This window comes from Dendrobates tinctorius, unplaced genomic scaffold, assembly GCF_039654945.1.
Source record: "Dendrobates tinctorius isolate UK_male_01 unplaced genomic scaffold, ASM3965494v1 ptg000022l, whole genome shotgun sequence".
NCBI lineage: Eukaryota > Metazoa > Chordata > Amphibia > Anura > Dendrobatidae > Dendrobates > Dendrobates tinctorius.
The window spans coordinates 38,475,001-38,488,616 of record NW_027361690.1 but is presented as its reverse complement, the minus strand read 5'-3'; the positions used below and the strand labels follow the sequence as shown (position 1 = coordinate 38,488,616).

Sequence of the window (13,616 nt, the reverse complement as noted above, 5' to 3'; positions counted from 1 at the left end):
GACATCATAATGAGGGGCGGGGCTTGATAGACACACACTTTTTCCCCATTATGTAGATAGGGGCAAAATTGTTTGGTGAGTTGGAACGCGCAGGGATAAAATTTCACCTCACAACATAGCTTAGGACGCTCTCGGGGTCCAGACGTGTGACTGTGCCAAATTTTGTGGCTGTAGCTGCGACGGTGCGGATGCCAATCCCGGACATACACACACACACACATACATACATACATACACAAACTTGAGCTTTATATATTAGATATGGAGGCTTTCAGTCCAACCCGTAGTTCAAACCCTAGTGAATACCATTGCCTTTATACAATAACATATTATAAAAATTTATATATGTGAACTTATACATTTTTGTAAACCCAGTGATATATGGGTGACAGATCACTGGCGGATGGCATCAGAAGCATGTGTCAGAGCTGTCCAATAAAAAGTATGATAAGGTGTATGTCCATATGTATATATATAGTACTGTTCAAAAGTTTTATGCAGGTGTGGAAATAATATTGCACAGTAAGGATCTTTTAAAAAATAGAAATGTTAATAGTTTATTTTTTATCAATTAACAAAATTCCAAGTGAACAAAAGAGAATTCCGAATCCAATGTATATTTGGTATGACTACCCTTAGCCTTCAAAAAAACATCAATTCTGCAGCAGGACAATGACCCCAAACTTACAGCAAATGACTATGAACAGAGATCACCACATAAATTGTAAATTTTATTAATTGCAGAAAGACAACACCGTTAAAAACAATTAAAAGGTCATAAAATGACACATGAAAGACACTGCAAGCCCACAATAGAGCTGACAAAACTCACTCCATACACAAGAGCTAATGAATAGGCTCAACAATAATATGCAATAACTAGGCATTCATGTCCATAAAGTAACACACAGGGTGCCTGACAAAAATGACATATAATATACAAAAGCAATTTAGATACCCCCCCAAAAAAAAATGCTTAAAGGGGATTATAACACATATGTAAAGGTATGATTACCAGAGTGCATCTAAATAAGGAGCCATCATCATGTTCATGGATAAGGCACAACAATAGATAAAGCACAAATTCAACAACCTATAAGGTGCATGACAGGTATAATAGAACCCATGTGGTTTTGAAATACCCACAGCACCTAGGTTGAAACCAGTCAATGCCGACCCTAAGTAGTGGCGCTCACATGTAGGGGGAGCTTGTGGAGTGCTGTGAGTTAGTGTGGGAGTGTGGAGTGTGTGTTACTTTATGGACATGAATGCCTAGTTATTGCATATTATTGTTGAGCCTATTCATTAGCTCTTGTGCATGGAGTGAGTTTTGTCAGCTCTATTGTGGGCTTGCAGTGTCTTTCATGTGTCATTTTATGACCTTTTAATTGTTTTTAACGGTGTTGTCTTTCTGCAATTAATAAAATTTACAATTTATGTGGTGATCTCTGTTCATGGTCAGTAGCTTTTTCTACAATTTTTTTGGTTTACTCTCTTACTGACCACAGGTGTATCCCCCCAACCTTTATTCAGTGGTGCCCTCCTAGTCTTCATGTTCTTATTAAACTTACAGCAAATGTCATTAAGGCCTCTTTTACATGTCAGTGGCTCCGGTACCTGTAGTGACAGTTTTCTCACGTACTGGAGACAATGACACACATAGACCCATTCAAATGAATGGGTCTATGCACATGTCAGCGTGTTTTCACGGACCGCGTGAACATGTGCAAAACACGGAGACATGTCCACTTTAACACGGACACACGGCCCGCAACATGTGCTGCACACGTGCACACGGAGAACAGTTCACACTGTCCTCCGAGCTCACGGACGGCCGCCGGAAGAAGCGGCTACTGTAAGTGCTGTTCCCCGGTGGCTGGTGCTGACCGCATCTGTCATTCTTCTCTCCTGCCCTGCCGGCAACAGCGAGCAGGAGAGAAAAATGAATGAAATCCTATAGTAAATAAAGGGTTAAATAAACACACATAAACACACATACAATGAGAATAAAGTATTTTAATGAAAGAAGACAACACACACATTGTTTAAATCTTTATTACACTTCTAATTCCTTTGTGGCGCGATCTCCTGTAAAAAAAAGTTTACAATAATAAAGCACCAATATCCATACCTGTCCGGCGCTCAGTCACATCCCATGGCGTAAATCCATCTCGGGGCTGTTAATAAGTTTACAGGCGGAGCGCTGCTAACACAGCCCTCCGACTGTAATCTACTGGGGAATGAATGGAAGCAGAGCGCAGACTCAGTGATGAGTGGTGACGTCACAGCTAGTTACTGAGCATGTGCCTGGTGATTCCATTCATTTTCCAGTAGATTACAGTTGGAGCGGCTGTGTTAGCAGTGCTCTGCCTCTAAACTGATTAACCCCCCGAGATGGATTTACGCCGTGGGACGTGACTGAGCACCGCACATGTATGGATATTGTTGCTTTATTATTTTAAACTTTTTTACAGGAGATCGACGGCATGGCAAAGGAATTAGCAGTGTAATAAAGATTTAAACAATGTGTATGTTGTCTTCTTTCATTAAAATACTTTATTCTTATTGTGTGTGTGTTTATTTATTTAACCCTTTATTTACTATAGGATTAGTAATGGATAGGTGTCTTATTGACACCTCTCCATTACTAATCCGGGCTTAATGTCACCTTACAATAGCAATGTGACATTAACCCCTTATTTCTCCACTTGCCACCACTACAGGGCAAGTGGGAAGAACCAGGCTAAGCTCCAGAATAGGCAGCTGGGGGGGCAAGTACAATGGCCCCTTACCAGACTGAGAATACCAGCCCTCAGCCGTCAGCTTTAGTCAGGTTGGTTGTCAAAAATAAGGGGGACCCCACACCATTTTTTTTACTTTTTTATTTAAATAATTTAAAAAAAACAGCGTGGAGACCCCTCTATTTTTGACAACCAACCTTGATGAAGCTGACAGCTGAGGGTTGCAGCCCCCAGCTGTAAGTTTCATCTGGTTGGTCCATAAACAGTGGGGGACCCCACATTGGGTTTTCATTCATTCTTCTCTCCTGCCGGCAGAGCAGGAGAGAAGAATGTCTGCCGCGTTCAGCAACAGCCGCCGGGAACAGCTCTTCCCGGCGCCGTCCGTGTGGTCCTGATGCTGCACACGTACATCACACGGTTGCCACATGTGTGCCACACGGAGGTACCTCGTATCCACACGGACACGGATAGCTCCGGTACCGGTTTTTCCGGTACCGGAATTATCTGGACATATGAAACTGGCCTAAGAACTATCTTCAGTAAAAAGAGCAAGGAGTCCAGGAAGTGATGATTTTGCCTCCATGGAACCCTGATCTCAACAACATTGAGTCTGTCTGTGATTACATGTAGAATCGCAAAATTTGTGCAAGCCTACATCCATAGAAGATCTGTGGTTACTTCTCCAAGATGTTTGGAACAACCTCAGTGCTGAGATCTTTGTTAGGTTAGGCGTTTGTTAGGTTAGGCATTTTTCAGCGTTTTGCTTGGTTTTTCTTGTGTTATTTTTGTTGCATTTTGCTACGTTTTCTATGCATTTGTTCCTGTGTTTTAGTTATGCTACATTTGTTTCTTGTGCATGCTGATAAAGTTTAGTGCAAAAAATAAAAAATAATCTCATTCTTTTCAATCAGGTTTTGGCACCAAAAAACACTGCAAAACCTGACACCTGCGTTTTTAGGTGTGGATTCTCAGCGTTTTTTCCCCACCCATTACTTTCAATGGCTGAAAAACGCTGAAAGAAGTGACATGTTCTATTGTGCAGAAAACCAAGCAAAGCTCAAAATACTGATTTAAAAAAAACAAGCTGTGTGCATGAGATTTCTGAATTCTGGCACTGTAAAACGCAGCTGAAAATTTGCATTAAAAAATGCATTAAAAAACGCTGAAAAAACTGAGTACAAGGGTACCTAGAAGAAGTGATGCTTCGATGGCATTTTGAAAGGAAATTGTGGTCGCACCAAATATTGATCTGATTTCGATTTCTTTTTTGTTCATTCATTTTCACATTTTATTGTTTGAAAAAAAAAAGGCAGCTCTTCCTTGTGACACAGACGAGAATAGAGGGGCTATTCCATTAAGACGCCGTTGCCATATCTTTGTAAATTTATTCTGTTGGCACTTGCAGACATTTTCAGGTATTTAACTGTTATTAAAAAATGCAAGAGGCATATCAGCTAACGTGAAAGAACATGAAAACCACATCTGACAACTCCGAATACTTGTGCATTGTACGCCTATGATCGAGAAGGTGTCAGTATCAGGGCAGTTGTGTTCTGATAAAGCCGTGTTTGCTGAGGGGCAGGGAGGTTGTATTCCATATGGTGTATGGCTGATTACTGATCCGGACGTTCATGCTTTCAGCTGATGATTCATTTATGAGTGGGAAATCAAGACATATGTTTTCCGTGCAGTTTGGGTGCCAATATTAGCTCAGCCTTCACCTTCAATGAAGGATTTACTGTCATTCAGTTAAGCTAAAATTCATACAGTTAGCCTGAGTGGATTAAGTACGAGCTGTGATGAATATAGGCACACGTAGGATTTCACTGCTGATATGAAGGATTTCCTAGAACCCTGTTCCAGGAGCTTACACAGGCCTTTTAGCAAGTGATGGATGCACGTAATGAAGGCTGAGTGACGCATGCCTTCCACATTTCATCTTATTAAAAATCCATTTATCCTGCCTCTCACCCATATATACAGCACCTGCTGGACTTTGAAAACCAAACACAGACACCATCATTTTAGAAGAAAATGTCCTACCCCTGGGATGTTCTGAGTAGTTATAATACTACATTTAAAAAATATACAAGAGGTAGCTAAGTATAGGCAACCTATATCCGTCGGGCAGGATAATCTTACCTAATTATTTGCAATACTGGAGGAACCCTGCAAATTGTTAGTATTGGCTTTCATTTGTACACTAAAGCGCTTGTCCACTACTGGAAAACCCCTTTTCAATTACCATAAAAGTAAAAAAAAAAAAAAAAAAAAAAAGCATTTTTACCTCGGCGTCGGTACACTAATGTAAGAAAAAAGTTCCTTGAAGGGCAGCTGTACTTTCAAGTAACATTTCAGGATAAAGCCCCCGTTAAACACAGCGAGATCGCTAGCAATATCGCTGAAACGTCAATGGTTTTGTGACGCAGCAGCGATATCGCTATGTCTGATACTTACCTGCGACCGGCTCCCCCGCTGGTTATCGCTGATCGCGCGAGAAGGTCCTGGACCATTTCTCGTCGGGCGCTTCCTGTGGCGCCGACGAGCGACGCGTGGACGCGGGCGGGAGGACGTCAAGATCGCCTAGTGTGACAGGTAAGTAGCGACCCCCGACCGCTGCTATGTCGCTGGTGAGATCTGCCTGTGTGGCAGCTCACTAGCGACCACTTAGCGATGCACCAGCGATCCATATCGTTGTCGGGATCGCTGGTGCATCGCTAAGTGTAACGGTACCCTTACTGTCTTGTGTACACTTTTCAGAATCACTGTCTTGTGTGCATTGGAATAGCAGTATTCCTGGCCTTCGTATGACTTGTATCCTGCATTTTCACCAGTTTTTTCCTCTGCAGACTCTATCGCTACATTTGCAATTGACTCTAATCAGGTGAGAGGATACTAGCTGCTGTAATCTCCCCCATAAACAGGGATATATTCCTGTTCTTTATTACTTTATTAGCACACAGAGAAGAAATAGTAGCAGCATGGAGGGAATTATTAAGCAGTACTGAGCAGTGTAGATGTGAATCCAGCTCTGGGGAAAGGTAAAAGACTTCTGTGCCTCAGTTTCCCTATTTCCTCACTGCTCCTCAACCCTCCTCCCCATCCTCTCTCCAAAGAGACTAATAAGATGACTCCACAGTGAGCTTGTCTGAGCAAGATGGAACTGAGCTTTTTTTTAAGAGCGTATGGTGAGTTTAGGAGGCAGGGGGAGAGGAAGAAGTGGGTGATAAGTGGAGTAAGAAGTAGAGTTCTCTGATAAAGGTATATACAGTGTGTTACAAAGTTTCTTACACTCATCTATACAATAGATTTAGGTAAAGTTTGTCGACAGTATAGTTTACAGTTCCTTTCTTAAAGAAATATTTTTAACTTTTAGCAACATGTACAGTACATGTTCCCATGTTACTATATGCATTTTTTTTTTTACTAGTATTTTAACCTTTTAGTACCAGAAACTAACAACAGAAAACAGCTGATTATGATTTTCTGCAGGTCACCACAATACTTTCAACGCTCCACAAACTGGGATTAGTAGAGCAGATCACCAGTATTGAACTACAGCACCGGGGACGTGAAAAATGTAAACTGAGATCATTGGAGAAACGGACGTGGTGCAGGGATGAGAGGAAGGGAAAGGGGCAGACTCTAGGCAGGGAAACATACAGTATAATAAACAAGGCAATTTGATTTTAGTTTTGCACTACTCATTTTATATTAATACATTTATAGACCGCTATATTTTCGTGCATACAACAGCCAAATGAGAAAAAAAAATGTTCATTACATTATATTTTTCTTTGTTTTATCCATTGGTTTGAAAACTGGCAAATACCGTATTATATGCTTACACGATGCCTTTTTCTCAGCAGGCAGCATTGCTCGTGTTCACATAGTGCATGGTATAAGTTAGGGTTAAGAGTCTCGGCTTCTGCCATTCTCAGAGGGGCGTTTCACCTGAGCGGCATTGGGGGTTTAGCGGCGTGCACCTGCTTTCTGAGCATTAGCTAACAAGCCTCCAGCTAGCTCTGTCGACTCCAACCTCCACTTTCTCACTAATTACTCTTTTCAGGGCCCAATTAGCGTGTTTGTCTTTATCGATATTCTTTTCAAGCATGAATAGCCTAGCAACCTGATATGTAAGAATCGAATAGCTGGGAGAGCAGCCATTTCTGCATTTAAAGTATTTGTGGAAAATATCTTAGCTAAAGCTGGCCAGTGCTATTGCCGTTACTTCACTAGATGTTTGCTCAGAAAATTCAGAAGTCATTTTTTCCCTATATGCTGATTAATAAGACATAAATATTATAATTGATAAATAGATATAAAAATAATAAAGAAAAAAAAACTTAATACTTGGTTCCAAAAAAACAAGAGTTGTTGCTTATTGGCTCTTGTGCACAGATGGCAACATTTTAGCTCAATAAGACATATTAGACCTAAGATTTTAAAGGGAATCTGTCACCTATTTTTTCGCATATAAGATGCGGCCACCGCCATCAGGGGCTTATCTACAGCATTCTGTAATGCTGTAGATAAGCCCCCGATGTAACCTGAAAGAGAAGAAAAACGAGATATATTTTACTCACCCAGGGGCGGTCCGGTTTCAGTCTGATGGGTGTCGCAGTCCCGGGTCTCGCGCCTCCCATCTTCTAGCGATGACGTCCTCTTCTTTTCTTCCCATCGCGGCTCCGGCGCAGGCGTAATTTGCCCTGATGAGGGCAGAGCAGAGTACTGCAGTGCGCAGGCGCCGGGAAAGGTCAGCGAGGTCCCAGGGCCTGATTCATCAAAGCTTTTATGCCAAAAAGTTGCAATATTTTTGCAAAACTCAAAATTGTGCCAAAATTTTGGATGACCTAGATTGTGGGCCAGACCCTCTCGTCCAAAATAAGTCTCTGATCTAATAAATACTCTTCTGTATAAATTTGGCAAAAAAATTCCACAGACACACTTCATAATCTTGTAGAATGTCTTCCCAGCAGAGCAGAAGCTGTTGTAGCTGCAAAGGAAGGGTTAACTCCACATTAATGTCTATGGTTTTAAACTGGGATGTCATAAAATATCTAGACCAGTGTGAACATGTACTTACATGCTGCATGCGCACCAACTTATATAGCAGTTCATCTCTTTAGGTTTTTTACTTCAGTTTCTTTGCACTCAGTGCATATAAAGTTGTGGTCTGCCTTTTCTTTGAGCTGGGCATTAAATTCGTGTAGTTTCCCATGGCTGTGTGTCTACTAGCTGGGTTCAGTGGTAAGGTTTTAATATTAGAGGTTAGGACAGTCCCAATTAGGGTCACCGTGATGGTGTGGGATGGCTTTGATGTTTTTTTTTACATCAAAATTATGTTAACTACGGTAAGTACCCTATATTATTAAGGTCTCTGACCTTATAAATGCTCCTCTGGATAAATTTGGCAAAAAAATCCACAAACACACTTCAGAATCTTGTAGAACGTCGTCTTCCTGCAGAGTAGAAGCTGTTGTAGCCGCAAAGGAGGGATCAACTACACATTAATGCCTATATTTTTAAACTGGGATGTCATAAAATATCTTTTAGGTGTAAAGTGTAGGTCTCTCAATACTTTTGTACATTTTGTAGTGTATGATAGATAGACAGACAGATTGATAAGTCAGAATCATACAAGGTAGATGGATATCAAACAGAAAAATAGTATCGAGAACAATTATATATTGTATAATATAGATTATGTAGTTAAATTAATAAACATAGATAGATAATACTATAGATAGATAGATATGGGAGGGATAGATAGATCTATAGATAAATACATATGGGATAGATAGATCTATAGATAGATAGATAGTTTTTCTTTTCTCTTCATCCTTCAAGTAAGTTTACAATACATCTGTAGGTGACATTTGCTTTTGAACTCCCAAGACAAGAGCTGTAAAAGTAAGGAACTTGATTATGAGGAACGAGTTTGTCTGGTCTGAATAGTTCCCATGAAGACCGGATAGCTCAGACTTGAAATAGATCAGGGAAAGCAAATGCTCAGCGGAGTTGGAACATGTACAAGCTGGTGAAAGTAGGAAAGTGAGATTATTTACTGAGGGTGGGAACAACATATAAAAATAAGCAAGATCGCCGACCCTTTCATATATTGGTGGATTACAATGCAGTCAGGTATATGGCTATGAGAATTGTAGCTATGATGACAAGAATTGCCAATTAGCTTCCCCAAAATAAAAAATATGTAAACTTAGAATTTTTAACAACTTCTTATAAGATGACTACTTAAAGGGAATCTGTCAGTAGGTTTTTGCTACCTCACCTAAGAGCAGCATGATGTAGAGAAAGAGACTCTGAATCCAACAATGTATCACTTAGTGTACTGGGTGCAGTGGTTCTGATACACTCAGAGTTTTTAGATGTAGCTTGAAGCAGAGCTGAGGAAGCTAACCTCGCCCACACCAGGCTCCCCATGTACAAAGTCAATAGACAGAGAAATGCCTGTAACAGGAGGGGGCAGATTTGGACGAGAGCCGCCTTCGTGCCAGCTAATCATAGCAATGATAATGTCCTGTTGATAAAACATTCAGTCTAAATAAACAACAGCACACAGCCTGACTTGTGACGCATTGTTACAGTGAATCTGTCACCAGAAAAAAATGCTATTAACTTACAGATGTAGGGTTAATCAGCAGGTTAAATAGCATTATTAACCTGCCTGGTGCCTGCATATAGCCAAATGTTGCGGGGAGAAAATTCGCTTTTTTTTTTACCCTGGCAGCAGTTGGTTTCAGTCACAGAGACGGCACTGGCACTGGTTCAGTTATCTCTCTGGGGCCGGTTGTCAGTCAGGGCCGGGGGCGCAGTTAGGCAGGAGTCACACTAGCGATAAAATCGGACGAATGCAATGCGTTAAAAAAAAAATCGCATTGCATTCGTCCCAATGTTATTCTATGGTGCTGCTCCCATCATGCTTTTTTTTATCAGATCCGTTCCTCGGACCGAGACAATTGCAGCATGCTGCGATAGTCACCGATTTTCGGATCGGATTCGCCAATGCAAGTCTATGGGGGCGATAAAAAATCGCATTGAAAACGCACCACACGTGTGACTTGCGATTAAATCGCAAGACTTCTCCAGGTCACAGGAAAGAGCATCAGGCATTGGCATTGGACTTCAATTTGATGCTTAGATGAGAATAAAATCGGTTCATTGCCGGAAAATGGGATGACAGACGGATCCCTGGACAAGAAATCTTTGGGCGATTTCGTACCGTTAAAATCGGCCCAAATTTTTAATGGTTGTGTGTGACTCCGGCCTTATACTCAGAGCGGTGACAGAACCAGCTCCACCTCTGTGACTGGAACCAAATTATGTCAGGGAGAATAAAGTTAATTTTCCTCCTCCATCATTCAGCTTCGTGCAGGCGCTGGGGAGGTTAGTAACGCTATTAACCTGCAGCTTAACCCAATATCTGCAGGTTAATAGCGTTTTTTTCTGGTGACAGGTTCACTTTAAGTTCTATGTTTTAACCCCTACGTCATGCTGTCATCAGATTACATAGAAAAAGCCTTCCGACTGATTCCCTAGGAGGATATACAGCACGTGAAATAAGTTTTGGACATCTCACCAATTTTCTAAGTAAATATATCTCTAAAAGTGCTATTGACATGAAATACTCATCAGATGTCAGTAACAACCCATCCAATCCACAAGGGCAAAGATGTCAAACCATAGATGTGTGTGTGTATGTATATATATATATATATATATATATATATATATATGAGGAAATGTGTTTTTTTTCTATATGGTCTTTAAAATGGCAGTAGTCATAGACCTTTATAAAGTGAAAAACACTATGTATCCTAAAAACCAAGCATTTGTAGTGTTGAGGGGAATTGTATAAGATGTCTCGCGCACTTATAGCACATTACTACGCATTTGTGTTTATTTCTTTCTAGTCAAATGTGTCAAGATCTCTGGTAAGAACAATATAGAGTCTGGACCCCAGAGCTCCTCACCCAGTCATCGTCCTCCAGTGTTCTTAACACCAGCAGCCAAGAAATGCAACCGAGTGAATGGAGAGCGAAGACCACTTCAAGAGTGGCTTATTCATCTCCTAGCCTTAAAGCCGTGTCGGAAACATGACCTCATACAGCGCTTAGAAAAATCCAACATGTTTCCCAGAGATCACACAGAGCTACTGTCTGCCCTGGATGAGGTATGAATTTATTTCTGTTTATGATCGAGTTGCTCAGGATTAGGAACCAAAATCAACTCATCGTGTATTTTTTCTGGAAACTTACACTGAAGATTACATAACGAGTAGCTGCCATCATACCCTGTATATAGAGAATTTACTTGCCTTATTAGTAAAATTATGGTTAAGCCCATTTCAGACAAGCATAATAGAAGCCCATTTTAGGGTGTGTTTTATGGTCAGACTGCCTGGATCCTGAATGATTCTACTCAACGAAATGCAGATTACTACAGAACAGAAGTATAAGCCTTATATTTTTACATTTGTGCACATTAAAATTTTTTACTGGCCATGGGTTTACTGTAGTCATTGTAAGGCCTCTTGCTTATCAGGTTTCGGAGATTTAGTCTCACATAAATCCTTAAGGGTTATTTCAATCCATGGATCCGCGTTGCGAACCAGTGTAGCTGCAGAGTTCCAATGGTCTTCCATTGTAGCAAAGGACCTGCTGAAGGCCATCATGGCAGCCATGTTGGTACATCTGTGAAGCCTAGCCACAGGCCAACTAAATAATTAATATAATATAGTATATTTAATATTGCATATTTTCAGTATTTCACATGTTTTAGAAATCTAAAGTCCTGGGCTTTCAAGAGGTCCCTTCCTACTCCATAGGGAATGTAAGGATCAGAAAGCTACAATCAGCAAGCTCTATGTGGCTTTATATTTATAGGCCAATTAGCTTCCCTAAACTATGGCATTAATATGAACACGTAACTTATATGGGTATGTATTTTTCTGGGGAAATGCCAGTTATGAGCTTGAGAGATCTTGCCAATATGCAAATCTTACCGTATATTGGACAGATACACCCGCTACACCCAATTAAAGGATTAACTTGTTTTTGTCTCCTAATTTGAATTACGAGGCGATAGCTGCTGAAATCATTTCATTTTATGGAAAGATTAACCTTGAGCGGTTTCATCTAAGCTCAGTGACCTTCTATTCATCTAAGGCCCCAATGAGAACAGTTGAATGAGGACGGAGGTATAAAGTTTCAGACTTTTATGACCTGATATCTAAATAACAAGGTTGGATGTATTATGATCTGCTTTATCAGAGTCGACTATTTGAACCCTATTGTTTAGCATATCTACCTAGAATAGACGGCCTTCCTCACATATCTGTAATGTGAGAGGTTCTTTCTCTAAATTTAATATCCGTGCATTTCTTTTCTAAATCCTAGGTAGGATGCTTAAGTCCAAAGGATGGCAAGTACTGCCTGAGAGAGGAGCTCTACAGCCAGGTGCACAAGGACTGGATGGGATACACCCCAGAGGAAAGGCAGCACATGACAAGTAGTCTTGGGAGGTATGAGAAGCTGGCTTATTATTAACCCATTGACCCCATGTTCAGCTAGTGTGACTATATGGGACGTGGTTTAAAGAAAAAAACAGTGTTGGGAAACGTTACCTATATGAACCAGATTGCAGGCATATGGAATCTGATAACTTCTCGCAATCTTTATTGAAGCCCTTTTCAATGGGACGTGTCATCTACCATATGTGTATAAGGGTCTCCCTAGTCTCCCCAAACAGATAAAAAGAAGGGCAGGTATGCTGAATTGGAATCCTTTTGTTAGTGGTGGAGATAAACAGCTGCCACAAAGGCACACATATATAGACACCACAAAGGCACACATATATAGACACCACAAAGGCATACATATAGAGACACCACAAAGGCATACATATAGAGACGTCAGGAAGATTAACAATTGGGTGACTACTTTTGAAGGTGTATAGCTAGTTTAAAAGGTTTGTCTGGAACTTACTTATTAATGACCTATCCATAGCATAGGTCATCTGTATAAGATCAGGGGGGATCCCACAGCTGACACCCCCACCCATCAACTGAAACCTGTAAGCAGTGAACGGAGTAGAACACCACTGATCCATACACACTGACAACAGTGTGATGCAGCAGCAAAAAATGCAAATACGATTCTATGATGTATTAACAGAAGCATGCAGTCTAGATCACGTGAAGTCATTATTGCCCTCTACTCCTCTTTGGTCAGACCTCATCTGGAATACTGTGTCCAGTTTTGGGTGCCACATTTTAAAAAAGACGTCACATCAACAAACTGGAGCAAGTTCAGAAAAGAGCGACCAGAATGGTGATCGGTCTGCAAACCATGTCCTATGAGGAAAGGTTACAGGATTTGGGAATGTTTAGCTTGCAAAAAAGAAGACTGAGAGGAGACTTAATAGCTGTCTATAAATATCTCAAGGGCTGTCACATTGTAGAAGGATCAACTTTATTCTCATTTGCACAAGGAAAGACTAGAAGCAATGGGATGACATTGGATTTGATATTGGAAAAAACTTTTTGACAGTTATGGTCATCAATGAGTGGAACAGGCTGCCACGAGAGGTGGCGAGTTCTCCTTCAATGGAAGTCTTCAAACAGAGGCTGGACAGACATCTGACTGGGATGAATTAGTGAATCCTGCTTTGAGCAGGGGGTTGGACCAGATGACCAAGGAGGTCCCTTCCAGCTCTAACATTCTATGATACACTGTTCAGTGACGAGTATTGCAATTTAGCTCACAGTAAGGTCCAGACTGTGACCCAAATAGGCTAGAAGGTAAGGCCCCATGACTAGAAGGCATGTCCAGGCCATGGGTGGGTTTTTATATA

At 40.9% G+C, this 13,616-nt stretch overlaps 1 protein-coding gene across 1 annotated transcript in view; it reads left to right on the top strand.

The window, feature by feature from the left end:
• ELL3 (elongation factor for RNA polymerase II 3) overlaps positions 1–13,616 on the top strand; it is a 165,576-nt gene that overhangs the window by 101,801 nt on the left and 50,159 nt on the right. Inside the window, exons 5-6 of the mRNA XM_073568604.1 lie at positions 10,676–10,935; positions 12,161–12,285. Of these exons, the coding sequence (XP_073424705.1) occupies positions 10,676–10,935; positions 12,161–12,285 (385 nt within the window). The remainder of the gene's footprint in view (positions 1–10,675; positions 10,936–12,160; positions 12,286–13,616) is intronic.